General features: G+C 31.7%; 1 protein-coding gene across 1 annotated transcript; it reads left to right on the top strand.

Moving 5' to 3' along the window:
- Nucleotides 1–1,110: 1,110 nt before the first annotated feature.
- On the top strand, nucleotides 1,111–24,030 carry LOC125077725 (monocarboxylate transporter 14-like). Its single transcript, XM_047689739.1, has 9 exons — nucleotides 1,111–1,417; nucleotides 15,882–16,005; nucleotides 16,855–16,998; nucleotides 17,641–17,913; nucleotides 18,409–18,565; nucleotides 20,813–20,960; nucleotides 21,258–21,402; nucleotides 22,300–22,488; nucleotides 23,182–24,030. Exons 1-9 carry the CDS (start codon nucleotides 1,301–1,303, stop codon nucleotides 23,301–23,303), a joined length of 1,419 nt encoding a protein of 472 aa, XP_047545695.1. The 5' UTR covers nucleotides 1,111–1,300; the 3' UTR covers nucleotides 23,304–24,030.
- Nucleotides 24,031–24,981: the final 951 nt, after the last annotated feature.

Genomic DNA, 24,981 nt, shown 5'->3' with positions numbered 1-24,981 from the left:
TAAAGCGTGAAAAACAGTTGAAATTGAGAACAATTCATATGATATAAGTAAATGCTGGCATCTAGTAAAAGCCTTTTACGACCTAGATTAAATAAATTAACAAATGATACATGTAACATATACGCATACAGTAAGACGTGAAGGCCAGAGTTTTTTGAGTTGAGGAAGCGATGATAATTTTGTAAATAAAACGTAATTTTTTTATTGGCATATTTTTTTCTTAAATACGTTTTTTTTAAATATTTTAAGTTATAAGATATTTAAAACACCCTTCAAAATTCGCCATTTAAATACTAAACAGTCTATAAATCTATTAAGTATCGAAATATTCATGTGAATCTAAAAAAAACTTGTAGTTGTTGCGTAAATCCGGAAAACACATGTAAAATTTAACTTGACTTATATATGTTTTAAGTTATTAGAAGATATGAAGGATATTATTACTGAACTTTAAAAAACTAATATATTATTTTAAAATAATATTTTTTTTATTAAAATAAAATAAAAAACAGCTGTTTTAACATTTTGGATTAAAATAGTTTGTTTCCACCTGATTTCAGTTGATCACATTTTTCTTACACATATACTACCTCGGCTATTTTAATTCATGTAAAATATCAACACATAAATCTATAGGCATTATTTACATACATCGCTGGTTTTTTTAATAGTATTTAATAAAAGGCATTTTAAAAAACGTAATGAACGTTAATTTTTGGTTATCCAAACATCAGAATTTTGTCTAAAAATGGTTACTATTCTGGATATAAAGAGTGGAAAATTAATATCTACCTAAGGACATTTATGTAAATTGTAAGTTACATTCACATTTAATTCATCTATAAATGCGAAATGGTACAAGACGATTTAGTAATAAACGAATTTTATATAATCCTATGAATTTAAAAATTCTTATTTTTTTTTGGCAGTTAGAAAACGATTAAATCTTTTAATTCTAAGCCAGTCTCCAATCCAAAATATGAATAATACAAAAGGCTAGTTACAGACGCCGAATTAAATTTCTTCGGTATAAAAAATCCGCCTAACTGCCTCATTCCGCATCTCGCGGTATAGACTCGAGACTACAGAGAGGACAGAAGGAGGCTAGCTCTTACGCGTACGGGTTGTCTGCAAGCCTTGCGGACAAAATGCAACTTTCCAATAACCTAAAACTACGTATATAATTAAAGAAATTTTGATATAATTACGTTTACCAAATATGCGCATAGTCAGTTAATTATTGAAAATATATAATATATTTATTTGTGCAGTGAATTTTTTAAAAGATTATTTATTAAAAATGGATGAGGCGTTCGCACATCTCGAGGGAAATAACTTAAGGAACAATAAGAAAACCGAGATCCCCCCGGATGGCGGGTGGGGTTATATTGTTTGTATTGGAGTTGGATTTACTTTCGTGAGTATTGCAGTTTTCGCTAATATGTCGAATTATTATTATTTATAATAAAAAAATATTATACGAATTCAAGTATAAATTGCAATTTCATATGTAGCTTTCGCACGATGTTTCTTTATAAATGATTATTATCACTAATTGTGCCCGCGACTTCGCCCGCGTGCAATTTTCACTATAAGAGTTGATGCGTACATAAATAATAAAATACCGAAATATAATGTAGCTTATGTTACTTCTGGATAAACTGGCTTTCTAATGGTGAAAGCATTATTAAAATCAGTTTAGTGGTTATAAATTTAAATTTAAGATTATTTAGGAATTATTTTTGGTGTATATTAGTTGTATTAATTTTTTATATCAACTTAAAACCCTTAAACATAGTACATTTTTTATATTTAATTGTTTGTGATTACAGCCTCTTGGCGTGTATCTTAACGTACGGTACTTCTACTCATATATAATTAATTATTAATAAAGTTTGTCTTTATAATGTCATAAAAGGAATTGTTCTGTTGGGTTTTTATAATATCTCAAGTACTATTCGTTTCTTGCGGCTTCGTCTGAAGGGAATTATCTTTGCCCTACTTCCAGTAAGGTTTATGTAATGCGATGTAGACTACATAAAATGTATTTAAGTTCCATCAAAATTGGTCCATTTTTGAGATCGCTACAACAATAAAGGGACATTTAATTTATTATAATAAGCCTATTTAGCATATCGTAAATATTATAACAATAGCAATTTATTACCAATATAAAAATATAACCTGTTGAATTAATGTCTCACGATTCCGTTATTATATTTATATACTATAAGTTTGTATATAACATATATATATATATATATATCCGTATCGGGCGTTGACATTAGTACTGTATATATGTAAATCATTGGATCAAATGGATTTTATTAAAAATATATATCTTAAAATTAATCTATTTTCAAAAGAAGTATTATATAAATTACATTTTTATTGCATTTTTTTTCTATATAACTCCCAAAGTAAAATTCATAAAACATCATTTATATTCAGACTTAGTAATTATATTTTTGAGAATTTAATTTAAATATTACATTAAGGAAGATGTTAAATTCTTTTTAATTATACTATTTAATGTGGAGCCGAGATGGCCCAGTGGTTTGAACGCGTGCATCTTAACCGATGATTTCGGGTTCAAACCCAGGCAGGCACCACTGAATTTTCATGTGCTTAATTTGTGTTTATAATTCATCTCGTGCTCGGCGGTGAAGGAAAACATCGTGAGGAAACCTGCATGTGTCTAATTTCAACGAAATTCTGCCACATGTGTATTCCGCCAACCCGCATTGGAGCAGCGTGGTGGAATATGCTCCAAACCTTCTCCTCAAAGATGAGGATGCCTTTATCACAGCAGTGGGACATTTACGGGCTGCTAATGCTAATTTAATGTATGATAACTGAATATCTATAGGTATAATATTGAATGTTCGTTTCTTCAAGCGTTGGTAGACAACACAAACATAATACATATTATTCTTCAGTATTGAAGATCTACCGCTAGCCGGTGTAGGATTTGAACTCGAACACTATTAATCTGTATCCGTACAAGTTGAGGTAGAAGATTTCACAATTATAAACTGATTTAAGGCAAAAAACAAATAACATTGATACTCGTATGTTTTGTAAAGAAACTCCGACATAAGCGTCCCCGCGTACCGGCAGTTGTAAATAAATCGCCTTATTCTGAAGATTAAGGTTACCACAACTTACTGGTGAGTGGTTCTAATGTCAATAGACAAAGGTAAACGTATTATCCGAAGGCATATTATATTTTATTGGCGACATTTCTCCATTTAAATTGGTATTGTGGCATGTATCCTAAAATGTTTGATGCGATAGGCCGGTTTGGATTTATTGTAATACATGAAATTACAGTTTCGCAGATGAATAAATAAAAATGCCTCATTTCTCTTTGAAGAAAAGGTGAAATAATTGGTGATTAGGTGTTAAGTTGGTGTTTAATCCTTTTTATTGGCAACACTTTATCTTGTTTTCTTATTTCTAAGGAAGCGTTTCCTTCGCGGTGGGTCGAGACCCGGCGCCGGCCGACGAAAATAAAACACCAGGACAGCGTACTTGCTGCTTGATCATACTCGCATAACTATGATTGAATAGCGTCGCACGACGTTATAGACAACCTTTGAGTATTACATTATTGTTAGCTAACGCTTCAATTGTATTATGTACTTGTATAAGAACATTCCAATGTTCATTTTGCCTATTTATAAAATTACTAAAAGTTTTAGAAAGGCTTTTGTTCTAAAACAGGGTTGATCCATGATTGTTCACCATTGTCGACCGCGATCATACGGTTGTTTATGGATTGTATACCTCTTGGGTTTGGTTGCTAGTTTATGAGTTGGATTTGAATCCTGGATGTCAAGACACTCTCAATAACTTGAAAATTGCTAGTATTTATACATCCGTAATTTGTAGAGCACTTAAGGTTATTATGGCGCCTGAAAATTCCTCGCATCTGTCGGATTAGCGTCTTTATCTGAATACAAGGATACGGGAATGAAGATTGCATATGTGTTCGTGCACAAACTATATTTTGAAAGTTGCCAGTTCTCTATTTCACGTTAAATGTAAATAGTAGATCACAATTATCAAAACATTATAAAGAGCAGAAAATACGTTACATGCACTTTCGATGTCGATAGTAAACGCGCGCAATTGCTATTAATTATTGAACGTGATTGTCGTCTTTGTCATAGCATTGAAATGTTGTAGAGTTAATTTGCTGACGATTATTTTATTCACAAAATCATAAACATTCATTTTAAACGTTTGATTGCAATTTTAAAGCTGTTTCATTAATCTTTGTTGCCTTAGATGAAAATCGTCGTTTCGACGTTCGCGGTCGTTCAACTAGCGATTAACGGCTGTCAATATGCCGAGCAATCATGACGGTCATTGCCTTAATGTTTAATGGATGCATGTCATATAAATATATATTCTCGCACTTGTGACGTTAATAATTAAAATCGTGACTTAAGATTCTACAATTCTCTAGAATCATCTTTAAGATTTCCTTTTCAAAGTCAGATATAAATACATTTAAAAAAACCGGTTAAGTGCGATGCGAGTCGGACTCGTATGGAGAGGGCCCTCTACTTATATCTTGGGAATTTTAGCACAGGAAGCTAAGGCTACTTTTTATGTTGTTTCTAGTTGTTTCCCAATTTACTAAAATTAAGCTCCAAATCACAATCGGCTTATGAAAGTCAAACGTCCGTGATTCAGTTTCAAATCCTTCTCAGGCTAACTGACATACTAGTAGATCCTGAATAACATATGCTGTAACAGACGGACAGATAAGATAAATGCAGTTTAAAAAGTGACGCTACGAAGATTCTGTTTTGTCATACGGAACCCTATAAATGCAACAAATGTCGTTTGCATTTTTATTATAAAGAAGCTGCTTCACCCTAAAAGGGCTTATAATATATGCAGCCTTCGTATCTGAAAAAAAACCGACGTTAATAATTTTTCTTAAACTATTATATGAATATTCGTAAAATATTTGAAATGCAGAAGTTCGTAGTCACGTGCGCGATCGAGCGACGCGGATCCGATTGCGACACCGTCGTGTGTCGTGTGGTATCAGCATTAGTGCTTCATAGCAGACGATAGCAAGTTTAATTCAGATGTAGTTTCAGTTTATTGAACTTACAGCGCAGGTGCTTCGTGCTCTTTTCAAGATGAATGAGTTAAATACTAAACGATTGCATTCAGTGGGACTTCGTTTCGCGTTGAACTTTCCAGTGACCCGCATAGTTTTAAAATTCAATTATAAATAAAGTTAAATTGTTGTATAATGATATTGTAATTTATCGTAGAACATGTTTTTTTATGCTCAGCAACACGTGACCGATGCGAGACCAAAGAGCTTGCAAAACGCGTCAAACACGATGTAGTTACGGCTTTTTATTTTTTTATTTAACTAACTCCCTCCCTATTGATCTTGTATGTCTGTTCTGCACTCAGTGCGTCTCATCACCTAAATATCATATAATTTACCAAATTTTTTATTCGAATTGCTACTGTTTTTATCAAAGGGTTGAAGTTTGAAGTCATATACACAAAGTCCTACTACTCAGTAAGTCAAGCCACTGATCACCACCACTCAGATACCGCCAGAACACAGTTCGGGGTTAAAGGGTGAGTGAACCAGTGAAACTACAAGCACAAGGGAACAGCTTACTTCCCAAAGTTAGAGGAACATTGCCGATGTAAGGAATTGTAAATATTTCTTACAAACCGGAATTGTAGTTTCGGAGATGCGAGCTAACTTTTAGCTTGAATCTTTCTTTTAATTTATTTTATTAAGGCTATTTTTATTATGCTTGACGTATCGACTGATTTGCTTCTGCCCTGCTCGCAAATCGTCGCTCGTAAGTGTAATTGGGCTGATTTTGGGTATTAAGTTTTATACCTACTCCTCTTGGTTCTTTATAATATGCGGTATACGATCTAACGGCAGTAATATATTTATCATTGCCATGCAATTTGACGAGACGAAAATACATGCGCCACTTATAAGGATTCAAGAATATTTACAATATTTAATAACATTAACTCTTCATTTATATATAAATAAAAGTTTGAATATTACAAATGTACATCCATGTCACGAACAGGTATACACCTCAAGGTCGTTCACTTTGATATAAATATAATAAATACATAATAAAATAATGGCATCTAGTGATGCGATTATATTATTCAAAACAATAAATTACAACAAACATTTATATGTTTGTATAAACTAATACTTGGTGATAGGGCTTTGTGCAAGCCCGTCTTGGTAGGTACCACCCACTCGTCAGATATTCTACCGCCAAATAACAGTAAACTGTATTGTTGTGTTCCGGTTAGAAGGGTGAGTGAGCCAGTGTAATCACAGGCACAAGGGACATAACATCTTAGTTCCCAAGGTTGGTGGCGCATAGGTGATGTAAGGAATGGTTAATATTTCTTACAGCGCCTTTGTCTATGGTCCCATATGCTCGTCCGCCAACAAATGCCATAAAAAAAAAACTTATCGATATTAAAAGTGCAAGTCAAGTTTTATTGCAAGTTCATGTTCCACTTTTGGGCTAAGGCCAGTGGCCACCTCTCGTGTTGTTTTGAGGAGAAGCTTTGGAGTTTATTCTACCACGCTGTTCCCATGCGGGTTTTTACAGACAAAAGCAGGTTATCTACCTGAGTTCGAAGTCGAAATCATATTCATGATTCACATCTTCTATCTACTGGGCCATCAGGACTTTTATACTGATATTATTTAATAGGTAATATTACCATTATGAACATTTTCCATGTTGTTCGTTTTCGGATTAAATTGGTAAAATCAAATGTCATGTAGTTACGTTAATTTAATCATATCATAGTTGAGGTTGGGGTATCTTAAAATTACCTTTAATCTTCGGTTTGGAATGACATTTATATTTATACTAAATACGATATTAAAATCAACGAAGGACACAGATAACTAAAGTTTTAAAGATAAAGATAACATAAAGATTAATCTGTATAAAAAAAGTAAAACACGTGTCCTTAATATCGTCATCAAAGAGGTCCAATCGTTTTTTGTTATGTTATCGGTCAAATAAAAAAAAAAAAGCTACTTTATTCGGCATAAAATAAATTAACTTATTAGACTAAAACATTGAAATAAATCATAAAACAAAGTGTCCGTAAGAAATTATATTTTTTAATATAATATTGTGCAAATATATCACCTTACTATAGCTATCTGATATGTTTACCGAAGGTTACGTTCCCACAAGAGTCAGAACATAGTGTTACTATGGCGGAAGTTACTTCATCTGTTATTACGTTAGAAAACAAATTCTTTTACAAATATTTTTTAATATACATATATCTAACCTCTTTGGTCTTGTATCTCGACTATAAGGCTGCTGATAGCTGGTAACTTCAAATCAAATCAAATTAAAAATCAAAGCGAATTATATGAAATAAAGTGATCTTCAATCGTCAACATTTCAACACTTAATAATAATAGTTTATTATTTCAATAATATTTTTTTTTTCTGTTAAGAAATAGTCTGAAGCATACCGGTGCCTGCACGTGGGTGCTAAGTATACAGATGTTTAGTACATAGATACGCTCCTGTGCTTTTAATTCGTCTTCCCTGATTTCAATTCGTTTTTGTGTTGCCGTTCTTCCGGGAAATTAACGTGAATTGACTCGTGGACTGCATATCTCCTAGATTTGCGGTTGTGACTGAAATAGCGTCAGAAGGACAATATTATTTATATATAATAGAGATTTTACGAAAGAATACATTATCTTTAGCAAAACTTTTGTAATTGTGTAAGTGAGCAATTGTCAATATTATCATTTGAAAATTGAAAGGTTGACAAATGATAAAATACGATAAATCCGATTTACGTAACCTTTCATGAACGATTAACTTATTCTTCACTTATTTTTACTTCGTATCAGAAAGTTCATGAGAATCTTTTCTTATAAACGAGTAACTTACAATGCATAATAAGTACTTTAATTAGTGAGTACATTTGAAACTTCGTAAAATATAAAATAACCGATTGTTCCCAAGGCATAAAACTGTACGAGTCGTAATTAATAATGCATTATTGATTGCAGTTATTAATAAAAATAAAGAATACCTTTCAATCGTTTTATCAATTCTTCAATCGAAATAATATAACATTTTAAATTAACATGGTTATTTTTATTACTATTTTTTATTAGTATTTAAAACACTGAACCAAATAAAAATAAAAAGCATGGTAAATATCCCGTTTTAAATACTGTTAGTAATATAAAATTAATCCGACATCAGATATTAGTAAAACCAAATCGATCGTTTCATAATTTGCTTGAATATAAGGACTCATCCATTTCACCGATGTCTTACGATGTCCTTAGCAATATTAGATAGCCGGTACAAGTACACGGTCATTGACCTATCCTAATATAAAGCTCACTTCACAATAATATATATATTATATAATTTTTCTCGAATTAAATGGCAGAAATTGAATGCGTAGCGTTGTGAACGACCTTCGCGACATTTCAATATAACTAGTTGTAAATATTTGTTACATAAAATCTGTGACATACAATGACGAATGCGCGTAATTGAGATAGATTTTGATTTCTCCCGAGTATCGGATGACTGTTTCGTAAGGTGTGTAATATTTACAGAATTATGCATTAATACAAATATATCTTTTGTTATCTTCGGGGCAGTGTGCACGGTGGTTTATAATTGGAATAACGAACGTGGAATGCGAATTTAGTTGTCTCATTTTTTTTTTTTTTTGAAAACTAGTTCCTACCTCGCTTTCGTATAGTTTTAAATGAATCCATATTTTAGATTCACAAATTAGAACAGAAAGAAGAACTTGATAATTTAGTTCTTTATATCAAGTTTTTTAAATAACCTCTAAATTCTGTAGAAAAAACCAATTCCATTTACGATCTTTTCGCCTTATAATTCAACAATAGTTTCTTGATTATTATTGTGACGTTTATAACACGGGAATTGTTAAATATGTTTGTCTCTTTCAGTCATCAGTAACGTCATATTTGAATAAAGAAGGCGAATCATCGCGACCCTTTTAGTAACCGTTGTATAGGGGTTACTAAAAAGGTAGTAAGTGTTTGCATAAAGTAACCATCATGATAATTAACATTGTAAAATATAAGTAATAAATTCGCGTTCAAAATTACCGGTTCCGTCGAGTCTAATTTATAATTGAAAACCAATTAATATTGAGATACACATTCATGCATTTATAATTGAAGTGCAGTCGTGTTAAATTGGTCGTCATATTGTTTCCTTTATTTTATGAATACTAAGAAGGTGTAGTAAATTACGTTAAACTTGCACTTGAAAACGTCGAAGTTGATTATAAAACATTTGTATTAATCGGGTTACATTAACTATGAACCGAAAAAAAATATTGCCTTAATATTGGAGATCAGCTGTGTCCATGAAGCTATAACACTCGGCGCTTCAACAACAAATATAAAAATCACAATAAAAATACAACCGACTTCAAATTTCAATAGGACCAAACAGGAAGTGTGTCCCAAACGAAAAATAATAATCCCAAAATAGGCCCAATCAGTAGATTAATAGTTAGCAGTAATTCCTTATATAGGCAATGCGTCACCAACCTTGGGAACTGAATTACCTCCTTGTCTATTGGCATCAGTCATATTAAGTATAGAGCTGTTCAGCAGTCGAATAGGTGATGAGAGAGAGACCTACCCAAACGGGCACAAAACGGTAATACACACGGGCATATCTTCAAATGCTTAGCCTAAGAACGTCGAAGAAGAAAATATTACAATTCCTTAGACAATCGGTTCATGACCCTGTTCCATTAAAAATATAATCTTTTCTTTCACGTTACCAACACATTATTCCACAAATGGTATTTAAAAATGTAAATTGAGAAGTGTGATACAGTTACGGGAAATACGCAATAATTGGGTTAAGCCGACTAAAACAGTTAAATAATCCACTTTGGAGCTGTTAAGGTCGAATTCACTAATCTTATTTTGGCTTCTTATGGTAATGTGGTAATTACTTTATTCTAACTTAATTTTGCCAAGATGGCCCAGTGGTAGAACACGTGTGTCTTCGATTTCGAAATTAGTGGATTCAAAATCGTGATTTGCGGATTTATTACTTGGTTTAGCCTCCAGTTTGAAGGCTGATGTAAGGTAGATGAAGGATGGTAGTGTAATTACGGACACAAGGAACGAAAGGAAGTGGACAGCTCTTACAGCTTGATATATATGTCATGAAATCGATAATTTATATATTTACCAAGTTTATGTTCGTTAATTAATTGTATATATCTTCCGTAAGCTTGTTTAATTATACATTTTAACAATAAATTGTTTATAATATAAAAAGTCAAAATTTTATACAATTTTTCTGTATTTTGCTAAAATAATAAAAACGAAACGGATGGAACACGAGGTTTTATTTCGTCTCAGGTTCAAAACCGAGTATAAATTTGGCCATTGATTTTTACATAATAATATATGTATATTTGATTATATTAATTAGGTTTACAAATACACGAGCAATATGTTACTCAATAAAATAACTTATTCGTATTATATATTTTAATTGACTTTACAAAAATCCTATCAAGCGCGAGACACTAATTAGACCGATTTATTGTTTACTAGGGTTTTGAAAGCCGCAGCCGCATCAAATGGCAAGTCTATTATACAAATTCAAATATTTTATTATGATACATACATCAATGAGGCCCTGTACCCCTAAACTAGGAGACACCGCATATTAAGGTCATCCTAGCATTTTCTTACATTTGTTAGAGTTATTATTAAGTTTACGTTTTATGTGGAAAATAAAGAATACAAAAATATGTATGGGAATAAATTTAATCTTACTTTCATTTTTAAATTCATAATCCAAAAAATCTTGCCTTGTAATTTCTTTAAATCGGTCAATGTAATCTGTATGGTGATGTGTTGCTGTTTTTAAGTTATTTAAAGGGCCTTCTAAGTGTTCTAGCAAAAAACGCGTCGTTTATCATTTATAAATGATCAACAACATGTCTTTGCGATGGTATATCATATAACCATTTTAATTACGCATGTTGAGTGTGAAATATTATATACGTATTAAATATACATAATTTTACATTTACCTTTAACTGTGTGTTTAAATATTATAGTTAGCTTCCGCGTTTTGTTTTTCTTTGGCATATGTAATGTTCAGTCGGCTTCGACATTAATTAATGGCTATACCTAATAACGTACTCATCGAAACGAGTCACCATAGTACCACCAGAGTATACAGAGGATGTAAGAAACGAATTTGAAACGACAGAAACAGTTATTAAAATGGTTTTGTTTCAATTTTATACATACTTTGAGCTAGATTTTATAATATTACTATTACTGTTTCTACCCGCGGCTTCGCTTGCAAGGGTTTTTTGTACATTTTTTCGGGGTTATAATATATCTTAGTGCAAAATTACATTCAGTTGTGTTTCGCCGTTTTGGCGTATTAGAGTAACTAATATCCATACATCCAAACTTTGGCATACTAACTATAATATTGGTAAGATTTTCCAAGAAGATTAGTCAACGTTCGTGCAATCTTCGATCAAAAGTGGTATTATTAATTGAAGGCGCCCTTTTAATATGTATATATTTTTTCTTATAATGGTAGGCAGACTAGAAGTCGTCTTCACCCACAAAGACTGGCAAGAAATACAAAGAATGGTTTTCAATGAATGTCGTGTTCCTTGTCTGTAATTCTCGTTCACCATTCAAACTGTAATACTGTACATAGTATTAATGTTTGACAAGGTTATGTATAATCTCTAAAATGGTGTCTTCGCTTAGTAACTACTTCTAAAAACTTTGTTGTACAGGTGTAGAAATAACAGCCTGTCTCGTTGTTGGGCAAAGCCCTTCTCTCGAAGAGATGGTTTGGATCTTATTTCACGCCATTCAAAAGCGAGTTTTTTCGTTTACAAGTATAATATGTTATATTTTATCTACGAAGCAGGTTTCCTCACGACGTTCTTTTTTATAGCTGAGCACGCGATGAATTAATGGCACGAAATATAGAATACTAAAATTCAGTAATATTCACGTGTTATAACAACTTAGCCACCTCGACTCTGAAGGTGTACGATTAATTATTATTATAATATAATTGTATATACTGTGGGCTCATTAATTCCCTTCCTAAGACATAATGCCGTGGCTAACTTAACTGATTTATTAATTGAAATCTTTTCTAAAACTATGGTAGATGTTACAGTGACTTGCAATCTTAATATTCATATAACGACTTTGTCAATCAGTAAATAAAAAACATAAAAAAAACATTTTGCTTTTATAATTGACTAGCTGTGCCAGCGACTTCGGGCGCGTTAGAATTTAATAAAAAAGCGTGACTTTTTTACATATCATTCTAAAATAAAAGTATCCTAAGTTAGTCCTTATTACATAAGCTATCTGCCAGTGAAAGTCCCGTCAAAATCGGTTCAGCCGTTCCAGAGATTAGCCGGAACAAACAGACAGACAGACAGATGGTGGCGCAATGATAATGGAAGGAATAGTTAAAATTTCTTACAGCGCCATTGTATATGGTCGGTGGTGACCACTTACCATCATGTGGCCCATTTGTTAGTCCGCCTACCGATATCATAAAAAAAACTCTGGAACCTGTTCTAACAAATGATACTTTCCTAAAGTGTAGTCAAACAGATATGAAGGAAGATAATGAAGACGATGAAGCTTATAATTTAAGCAAATGATAAGTTACATTCCCTCCTTTTTAAGTTACTTGGTTTGTAAGGTCCTCGTCCTCGAATAACTTAAATTTCTAGTAAAAGCAATAAAAAGGCGATTTTCGTAACTTTATCAAGTAAATCTCTTCAGAAGTTAAAACCTAAGAAAAGCACGTAAAGCATTGGTCACTCGGCATGATCTCTAAAATCAAGAATCTATATATTCGTAGTAGTTACTATTTCCACCATTTAAATTACAGAATTTATGTCAGTCATATATTTACAATTAAATTTATAAATGCTGCTAGGTAAACAACAAATACTAAATCCACGTTTTGTATCATTTTTTTTTTTCAATTTTTTTTCGGATGAGATTTAAATGTGTATTAACACATTAACCAATTTAAAATCTCGGATTGCCGTATCACCGGCTTATGAGGAAAGATAACAAAACTTATCTCTTGTCTAGACTAAGCATATGAATAAACTTTTATGTTATACAAATTATATTCATAGTCTTCTGCGTTTTTGACTGCGTTTTTGATTTTAGAGAAAATGAATCCTTTGAAATTAACTGTCATAGTTGTTATTTGTGCAGGAAGCTTTCTCTACAGTTATTTTGATTAACCATTAGTTTTATTATTACTGTTAATAACTGCTTTTAGTATCTTCATGTTATCTTATATAAATATTTCTTCAATCATTTGTAATCTTAAACAAGTAAGTGATCTAGCTAAATCAGCTGAGAGGATTACACAGAGATAAAAAGAGGATTGTGATTTTATATAGTGTAATGTTGTATAATTGTTTATTTGTATGCAAATAATATCTCAGCTGTTTTAATTTTTATACATAATTACGTGACGCAGAACGTGACATTGCCTTATCATTGACATTGACTATGAAGTAAAAAAAATTGTGTATTTTTTCGTGATACTAGATGTACTCTATCAGAACTCGTTTTCTTTTGACTTTTTTCTTTATGTTTGATTTAATATCTATACAAATGAAATAAATTGCTTTTATTGTTTGCTACAAATAAAACCTCTTTTTTAACAGAAAATATAACTTTTACAAACCTAAAGCCTAGAAGAAACTGTCACTTGTTGACATATTATGCTTTTCGAGCAATTATTTTTTACTTGTGTGGTTATATAATATCTCAGTGTTGCCGTATTTGAACAATGATAATGAATTGATTATGAGGTTACTTCTAGTAATCTATGAACCTGAAGTCTGATTCCATCTGAACCGCATGCAGTAGGTATAGGTAGGTATAGCACCAAACAAATTGTTTTCTCGTAAATGAATTCCTTTGAGTTCCTTTTAATGTTGTACTATCTTGGTTCCAAAAGTTATCATATGAGCACAAGCTAAAGATATGACACAAAACATATTATTAGTAATAATGTTTTTATTGTTCAAAACTTGGGCCGATATAAAGGGATTGAGTTTTTCTGTCAACAAAATTCTGAGCAACAGCCCGGAATCCGGAAGTTAAAAGTGTATATACTCCCGTGCCACAGAGAGCACGTATCTGCGCCGGAACTGAGAGAGTGGAGAGTTGAACTGAAGTATTTTATAATTAACTGGTGATAATAATGGATCACTAAAATTATACAAATGCGCTGCAAACCTAAAAGAGAGCAATCATTAATCTAAGCTAGCAATCAAGAGTTTAAGTGACCGAATTAAATACTTAAGTGGGGTGGGGGGGTCTATATTGAGAGTAAATATATTAGCAAGTGAGCTGAAGAGCAAATGGGCCACCTGATGGTAAGTGGTCACCACCGTCCATAGACAATGGTGTTGTAAGAAATATTAACCATTCCTTACATCAGCAATGTACCACCAACCTTGGGAAAATTCGCTCACTTTTCAGACCTGAATACAACAATACCAAGTATTACTGCTTGGAGGTAGAATGAATGATGAGTGGGTGGTACCTACCTAGGCGGGCTTGCACAAAACCTCACCACCAGATTCAGTATACCAAATTCAATATTTTTTACATCTTAACCTTGAATTTATATTCGCCCGTTCAAATACCACCCCTTCTTTAATTGTAATAAATAATGCCACAACAACCCGTTTATATTCGTATGTTAATAAAACACAACATGACAAACCGATTCTCAACACACAATCGATTACATCACACAACTAAATACTTGTTTGTAAATACGAGAATGGGAATCTAATTATCATAATTATAGAAAATATTACGCAATAAATAAAAGTAATCACACTACACAATAAACAGAAAATGTTCGTAACATTATGTTAATTAAAAGTTTAATTTAATTTACAAAAAAAAAGAAGTTCGTCTTCCCGAGTCACGTTGAGGATACCTTGATAAATAGTGGACTCGCAAATGAAACAGAGTTACTCAATAAAAATTAGATGGTTTTGCTTGAAAGCATAGTTTGGTTGGCAAACCTTAGCTACGCTTCGTTATTGATAAATATTTTATTTGATATACGAAGAAATAAAAATATAAAGTTACCAGCAAACATCTCATTTCACCTTGGAATAAGTTCTACACGTTCTCAAGAGGGAAAGGAGGCAAAGGATAAATGTTTCTTTCTCGAAGAAATATTATTTTAATTATTGTTTATATCTGAAAGTACCTACTATTTTAGTTTTTAATAAAATTTTGCATTATTTATGTGCACTACAAAATAAAGTGACCTAAATTTATTCGAATAATAATTTGTTTAAATAAATACTAGAATCGAAAACAATTCCGTGATAAATATTAATATGAAAGAATTAGTTTTTCTGATTAATTAAATCATTTAATTAATAAGGTTAAATGGCGATTTATTCAGCTTCAACAATAAGAAAAATGAGATTATTTAATTAATGACACCAGCAAAAAGATAAGAGATTAATTAATTTCATTCATTTTTAATGAAAAAAAAATAATTGTTACCAATTCAATTTAATTAGGTTTTTGTTCGATTAGCGGAAAATAATTCAACAAATTGTGTCTTTAATGTTGTAAATAAAATTATTTGTCCGCGTGTTAGCTATAGCGAGACCATTTTTTTGTTATGTTGTATCTAAACATGATAAACATATCTATTTTACGATGGAACAAGTTTTAATACACATCCGTATATTTTTTGCAGATGCTAGGCTTTGGGTCGTCTAACGCGTTCGGTATTTTGTTCAACAATTTCTTCCTTGAGCAGGATGGTGCCAGCGGGCTTCCGCTTGTCATAGGTGTTTATAACGGAGCGTTATCGATTGCAGGTAATTTAATATAAATATATTTTTAATTTACCTTTCTATACCATAACCAGTATATTTAAATCAATCTATTGGTTTAGTTTTAATAAAAAATACTGCAGTTGTCCTTTGTAAAAAATTACATTCGTTGTTTAACGGTTTTATTAAAACATGTCTAGGTAAGTAGATTCTGTTATCAATCAGATCGTCTTAATTATTGAAGCGAAGAGTTAATTCCGAGAAATTAATAAAATCAGGTCAAAAGTCAAATTTCAAGGCTCGTGTTACCAACTCCAATTGATGGAAGACTACACACATTTCATTTTAAGCCGTTAATCTAAATGTGAAGTCTTATTTATGATTGTCAATGACGTATCCATTCAGCTGTCCTACTCATTGATTTGACCGATATTTAAATGGAAACAGAGCCAAGTCCAATTTCCAAGTAAGGTGAAATGTCATCGTTATTTTATGTGAATTACGTATTACTCCACGGATTTTGATCGGTGACAAAGTGCCTTGCATATATATGAATAAATATAATATGATTACCTAATCCAATGGGATTTTCTTTCCTAAGCACGGGAATGTCTAGACTGTATACATATACGGAATAGAATAAAATAATAATTAATTTAAAAAGGAACTCGATAATTGCGCCGAATCAAAGTTTGAATGAAATCACAGGGACACGGGGTCTACATTATAAGCAAGAAACACTTGAAGTAAATGTCTAGATGTCTAGACTGAATTGTTACATCAACTTAAAACCTGTTAATATCGCGTCACAAAAAACATATGTATAAGTGATTCCTATATTTTTAATTTCTTAAAAATCTGATGCAACATTAAATAATGTCAATTTATTTTTAGGGTTCCTGAGCGGAATAGCCTTGAAGAAATATTCGTTTCGTCAAGTTGGCTTAGTTGGAGCTGGCCTGTTCGTTTTAGGGGATATATTAACTATATTTGTTCAAAGAACTTACCAACTTGTGTTTACGTTTGGAGTTATACGAGGTATCTATCTTATTGTTATCAAATATAATACATATTTGAGTATTTGTGTTACCTGATGGTTTTCTTCAAATAATATTGAAAATATTTATAAATAATAATAAATATTAAAGTAGTGTTGAGTCTGAATATTATAAACGGTTTGTTACGTTTTCAAAACAGTTAGTATAATGTTTCTTATAATTTCCAATCATTTACATTAATAAAGTTAATGACGCTATTCTATTAAGGGTTAACTTGTTTTAATATCTTTGTCTTGGAGTTGTTTTTAAAGATTTCCTCAGCCGTTATAAGAGAGATACATAAATTAAGCATGTATTTTAACTGTTTAATGTTAATATTTGGATTGGTTTATTGGTATGAACATGTAAGGAGCAGAGAGGAGACACATGTAACTAAATGTGTGATAAGCATGGGAGTAGAGGGATGGAGGGAAAGAGGACAACGTAAGGAGACATGGATGAAGTGTGTCAGGAGGAATATGGGAGAGATGAATGTGAACGATCAGATGACGAATAATAAATAGAAGGACAGTTCGACAAATAATTTGGGTCAAGGGCAGGGAAAAGAAGGAGAAGATTTGGATTGGTTTATCTTTTTTGCAAGATTATCTCCTATACTAAAATTAAATTATGTATTTTTTAGGTGCAGGCTTCGGCGTGATGATACCAGTTAGTTTTACAGCATTCAATTGCTATTTTACCAAAAAACGCACTGCAATGATGAGTGCCAATCAAACAATGAGTAGTATGGCGTCAATAACTTTTCCCATTCTCGTGACATACCTTCTGTCAGAGTACGGGTTCAGGTGGACCTTAGCCCTTGTCATGGCGGTCGACTTACATTTAATATTCGCCATGATTGTAATGCATCCTGTGGAATGGCATATGATCAAGACGGCTGATTGTCCTGAAATAGGTAAGCATATAATACGTATCATATCATCGCTTATTGTTGCGTCCAGTGTATTTCACATAACACTTATTTATAACAAGTACTTCAAAATTACAATTATAAACAGTTTTTCTTGGTGGTGCTGTTTTCCTGTTTTAAGGATGAGTAAGTCAGTCACAGACAAGAAATACCGACATCTCATGCCTTGATAAAAATTGTATTTTACTGCCCTTACTATCAGGAGACAAATTTTGTCGACCACCTCTAAAATTGAATAAAAAAAAACTATTTACGGGATAGACCATAGACCTGATTTTGATTTGGCTTGTGATATTCAAGCCAGTCGATAATAGTTTTAAACGTTGCATGATTATAAACAGGTAAAAACGAATTGAATGACAACTATAAAAAAGTTTACGATTCCGTTTATATTTAATTTAATTGCATGTTGTGTTTTTATATGTACATTTTGTGATCCTGTTTTGTCTGCTCTTCATTTTAAACATTTCACCTTTCTAGAATTATCAGCGACATCCGATGTTAAACGTTCGTCTAAAATAAAATGCAATAAATCGGAGGCCTTTGATGAATCTATTGTAAAAATGTTACCAGGTGAAGACAATGTCGTCGGAACTAAATCTACTAATCGTCATGAGTCCATACAAAAAAGCATAATGTAAGTGACCTGTGTAAACATTCACGAAAAATTTTATCTTTATGATTTGACATTCATTTATTTCACATTTAGTTTAATTTTATGATTATATAATTTAAATTATAATACAAGATTTTTTTTCTATAAATGAAAACTTAAGGTTTTTGATGTTTGATTATTTAAATAAGGTTGCATCAAAGTTTGTAATTAATTTAGGTCAGAATTTTTTACGTCTTTGAAAATATAAGGAGATATTTAAATCTGAGGTGGCTCAATGTATTTACGTACATCTTATTCATTACTGATGAACGCAAGTACAAACTCGGGCAAGCTATACTGATTCATTTTACTTGTTGGCTACCAACTTACACGTCAAATATTCTACCGTCGAACAGCAATATTTAGTATTGTTGTGTTTCGGTTCGAAAGGTGAGTGAGCCAGAGTAACTACAGTAACCAAGGATGTCTTATTTCCCAAGATTGGCACATTAGTGATATAAGAAATTGTGCTAACATCTACGGGCGTTGTTAACGTTGTTAATAAAAAGAGGTTTGACGTGCTAACTTGTGTATTTAATTCACCTCGTGCTCTGCGGTGAAGGAATATACAATGAAGAAACCTGCTTCCCCATCAATCCGCAATGGAGCAACGTGTGCAATAACTTTCAAGGTTACTCCTTGAGACGAGAAGAGGCCATTGCTATATGTCGCAATAATATTTTGAATTGTTAAACTATATATTCGAATTAATTAATAAAAGCTAGCGATTTTCATATTAATATTCTGTATTTTTTTTAAATAACATTTACGTAATATAGTAACCATGCGATTTGTTACATTTATACATAAAATATTCAAAATGAAATAAACTATTGAATAATTTATAACGATATAAACCATCTGGTTTATATCAAAACCAAGTATCTACTTGGTAGTTGAATATTTTTGTTTAAAATCAAATTGTTCTTCAGTCAATAATTATGTTGACATAAAAGCTGCCACCGGTTCCGAATGTAGATTCTACCGACTAGAATCGGCAAGAAACTACCTAACGAACGAATCATCATTATCACCGTCGCCGTTCGCTTGTCTTTAACCAATTTATATCCTATTCCAACCCTAGATTACCTCATTCCCTTCATAAAATTGAGTACTACTTTGGTTTACAAAGCTGTAGGTCCTGAAATTTTGGGTTTAAATCAAGGGCCACGCGAACACTCGCGAGCTGAGTACGTAACGTAAGGATTCCAAAACTGTCGCGAATATATTATAACACACGACCATACATCAGCTGTCCAGAATATCCCAGGATACACAAAATCAAGACGTGTCTTGGGAAACAGGACGGTTGGTAGCTCTAGATTATGAAAGTTCCTTCGCGCTGTATTATTTCCTGCGTCAACGACGAGTTCTTCGTTGACAAAAGCCGCCATCATTGAACTTGTTATATGACATTTATCCTTAAATTAATTCAATATTATTAATGTATTTAAATCTTATGTTAAAAATAAAAACACTTATTGTTTATTACACAATAGAAAAACGTATAAATGAATAAAATATCGAATTCATATTCGTTAAATCCCAATAAACAAACATAAATAAATTTGTTGTTAAAATAAGTAAATAATAAGAACATATGGATCAAAAAATTATCACGTATCTCTGTATCTCGTGTACCTACAGTTTAAGTAGGTCTGTGTCGTTTATAGATATTCATATATTTATCATTAAAAAAAAAAAAACGGTATCCATCTTTCATGCCGGTTCTTCTTGAGAAAATCCACATTCCGAACCGGCGGTAACGCTTACGATTCAACATTACCTTAAGCCTACACGAATAAATAATATTTTGAACGCAATTTATTACAGATCCTTTAATTATGATATCATTAATCATTTATTAATAATATGTATTTATATTTTGTATATATTTCAGTAAGTATTTATTAATTATCGTATTTGAATAATCCACGAAGTTAAGTGTCCTTTACTAAATTCAAGTGATCGTCTAATGCTAGGATAGATTCTGATCAGTAAACGATCGTTTCTATAAGTTTTTATGTCATATACTTTGAAACTTACTCAAAGTTTTTTATTGAAACGCTTTTGATTTACGTCTGGTATTCTACTATCTTTAATCAAAACGAATAGTTTCTTGAATTTAGCTGGACCTTATGAATGACTTATTTTAAGTTTTGGTGTACCTTTAGCAATATTTTTTCTTCTTTATGAAATATTAATTTAGTGGTATTGTGAATATTTTAGCAAAGTAATATATGAAAACGTCGAATTGGACTTACTGAAGGATCCTCGTTTTGTGAGCACTTTGATCGGACTCGGGTTCGCCTTTGTTTCTGATGTTACATACTTAGCTATGGAGCCAATGTTGCTATTCTCATATGGATACTCACAGGTTAGCAGATAGATATGTATATATTATACGTTCTTTTTTTTAATAAACGTGCAACAATCATGAAATATCTTAAGCCTCATGGTGAGCGAAGCAATAACGATTCAAACGTCTGTAAATTGTAGTTCTGTGGGGGTGTAAGTGATCACCTATCAATAGGAAAAATAAAACAAAGAAACGTCGACGAGGTCAATACCCAGCAGCGAAATACATTATAGATTGATGCATTTAGTGCTATGAATGTGATGTGCGTGTGTTTTTGTGTTAATATGTATTTTAATATTAATTTAACTTTTTCAGATGCAAGTAGCGACGTGTGTAATGATTGGGGCTATAGCCGATCTGGCGGCAAGATTCTGCCTCGCAGTGTTTACATATTTTTATAATGTAGATAGTAAAAAACTCTTCTTCGCTGGTACTTGTGTGACCATGGTTCTACGAGTAGGTAGGTCTCATTAAACTTATACCGATAAACAGATGCAAATAAAATAATCATAATGTTTACAATATTGACGAAGCCTTCCGAGTGAATTGATTTATTTGTTTGGATGAGAGAACGGAGGATAGACAATTGCGCAGGAGTGCATAAGTGTATTCTCTATTTTCTCAATCAATTGAAATAACCCGATCGGCCCGCAATGCGACACGCCCTCAGTTCAAGCATACGAAGAAAACTTGAGTTGGATTGTTAACACTTCCAACTTCTAAACTTCGAAATGTCCATGAGAATTTTTTGACGAAAACAAAACGTAATAACTATGTATCGGTTTGAGTTGGATCTCTGGATTTGCAGCCCTATAAGCTAGCCACTAGAACGAGAAAGTTACTTCATTTACTAAAGAATATCTCTATTCCGTAGTTGAACGATTTAATCCAATGATCCTAAGAACGAAACTAGAGCGATAGAAGTATATTATATAGCTATAAACGATTCATTAATACAGTCATAACAAAAAAATAATTGATTATTTATACATGCTTGTGACGGTGCATATTCAAATCGTTAGTTAACAAAAGAATGTTCATTAAATCATTTCTTATATAAAATATACTTTAAATTGATTGTTTCAAATCGATTATACTGACAGGGATATTTAATGTAAAGAGGTGAATGTCATATTGCATGAAGTGAGAATGTGGACAATAAAGCAAGAGAAACACTGGATAAAGGAGCGATGGACTCTGTGAGGAACGATATGTGCAGGATAGGAGTTTCTGAAGATGAGGCTTAGGCTTAGGTCAAAAATAGGGTCGAAAGCAACGAACTCAGATAATTGGTAGAATAACAAATTCCTGATGTGAAATAAAATTGTCTTAATACAAATATTTTCTCCTATTTCAGCTCTCGTATCGTCTGACAATCTGAACTTCGTGATCGCGATCACGGCAGTTTCTGGCCTGGTCAGGTGTTCAGTACAAGTCCTGTTTCCGCTGGTCTTGGTCAGCGCGGCGCCAGACCGTTTCCCGGCTGCTTTGGCGCTGCATATACTGTTTTCAGGATTTTTAATGTTGATGGCTGATCCGTTAATAGGTAAGAACACCGACTCGGGTCTTTTCCATTTTCAAAATTACCAAGCGTTTAAGCGGGTAGCATTTTTCACACAATGTCGAGGCAATACTTATTACCATCACATATTTTAGATATTACTTTCTTAAGAAAGCGCGATCGAGGGTTCCCAACCAGACTAAACAATAGCGTATTGTAATAACTTTAATTGACTTCAAAGAAAAACAGGTTATATGCACTCGATTGTATTTATTTTTAAAAAAATATATCAGCTACTTCAGAGCTCCGACATTTATGAACCGATTAAGATGTTTTATTTGTTTGAACATTTATATTTGATGAAAAAATTAGAAGTCGGTTATTTTTGGTTAAGATGTTAATATTTCATTAAAAACTAAACTTTTTATTTTTATTATAAAAGAAGATACGTTGTTTTTCTCAATAAAAATTAGCAAGAGTAGCATAAGCGTAAGTTGCACTATTTGGCGCGGCACGGCGCATTTACGAGTAGTGCGCAGTGACGCAAATTTGCGTTCTGGCTTAAGCGTGTATAATAAAATTGTATATGCAAAGTGTGCGCCGTCGCAGAAACCTTGCGTGATCAATATAGTCTGCGCTATGCTTTGCCAGATAAAAAACATTTTGAATACATTTGTAATTATGTAGTTTAGTAAGTTCGTGATCGTATAGAAACTAACTTTCTTTTTTCCGTTCCAGGTGTAATTTACGAAACAACGGGCAGTTATGTCAATTGTTTTCTAGCTATGAGTTTCTGTTGTCTAGTTTGTATAGTGCTTTGGACGGTAGAATATTTCGTTAGCCGTAAGCATAGCTCCTAAACTTATATTAGGTAATTGTTATAGATTAAGTCTGAAGGATGTTCAAATATCGAAATAATTATAAGCACAATAGTCCAGACGAGTTACATCAATAGTGAGGTTGTTTAAACATCGTATTATAATAATCGTTTCTTTCATTCCGCGAGCGTCAGCCGCCATCTTGAAAATACGTTACTGCCAATATTTCATAAAAATAGTATCATTCTTGTAATTAGAGCGCCCAGAAATTAAAACTCGGTTGACACTCAATTACGTAGTCCAAAAATATCGTTACTATTAGTGCAAATAATCGTATCTTTGAGTATATTGTCTTTATACAATTGATGTCTTAAAGCACGTTATAAATGAGTTACGATGTAAGTAATAGCGAGTATGACATGGATATTAATTATATAAAATTAAATATGCTCTCCTGTAAACTACACAATTTTGAGATACGACGTTTTACAATTAAGACGATATTCTAAATTAAAATAAGCTTCTTAGGATTTTTAATTTTGTACGAGTCTGTCGTTCTTAGAATTCAAAAGACATCATATCTTCATCAAAAAACATCATTCTTCATTCAATCTAAGGATCTGTAAACGGGGGTCAAGTTCACTATTTCTAATTAATTTCGTATCATAGTATTATTTTTACTCTATGACGACTTTACTTCACTTATAAAATTAAAATAAATAATTAATAATAGAGTTAAGACTAAATTTTAATTAGATATATGTTTGTTTACAAAAGATATTACGATTTTTAAACATTTTTAGCAAAGTTTTAGCCGACATAAATGTTAACATAATTTTGTATTTTTGTTGTTGAAACAATTTATTGTTCACTAAAAATATATCAAAGCTTTAATGATAACTATACAACTTAATTTATCTGATTATAACCTTGTTATTTTAAGTTAAGTGACAATAACTAAGTAAGCAAAATTCACGTACATTTGTTTAAATAATCATTCGTTATATTTGAAATTTGGAAAAAAATCACAAAATAATTTTATTATTTTTGTTAAATTTAAATAAAAAAAAGCTCATTGTTTTTTTATGACACTGAGTATGTTTTTATTTCAATAATTATTTTTGTTTTAATTATTAATAATGACGTCACTAATAATGTATGTATGTTCAATAAATCTTTTCTTTTTTAAAAATTAATAAATGAAAGAGCTGATTTAATTCTGAGTGGTGATTCAAAAACACGCCGAGTGAGTGAATGAATGATAAAAAGCTGGATTATTATTATTCTGGATATTTTATCATTCACTTTGTTTTAATAAATATATAGTTTAATTTTATAAATTATTTATTTATTTCGTTACTTTTATACTAACACTTCCTGATATTATTTACATTATTTAATGATAAATATAATTAAAAATAATAAATACATTAAGTATATTATGTATCTTATCGATCGAAATTTTAAAACATGTTGATAAGGCACACGCCATGTTAACAAAAACGAGTTTGATCGTACTTCATATAAAATAACTATCTGATTGGTATTTTGTAAAACTCGAACAATATATTTTAATGTTACTTCTATAAGAAAACAGACTATGTAATCATATCAAATGTATATTATTTGAAATATATAAATTTTATATGTTGAATTGTATCGTTGTTTTAATATTTAAGTTTTGATTGAATGTTATCCTTCCTTATAAGAAGAAAATCAA

The sequence above is a fragment of the Vanessa atalanta genome, chromosome 4, assembly GCF_905147765.1.
Source record: "Vanessa atalanta chromosome 4, ilVanAtal1.2, whole genome shotgun sequence".
In the NCBI taxonomy this organism is placed as follows: Eukaryota; Metazoa; Arthropoda; class Insecta; order Lepidoptera; family Nymphalidae; genus Vanessa; species Vanessa atalanta.
Note: the sequence above shows the minus strand (reverse complement) of the source record. Positions and strands in the feature narration are given on the sequence as shown.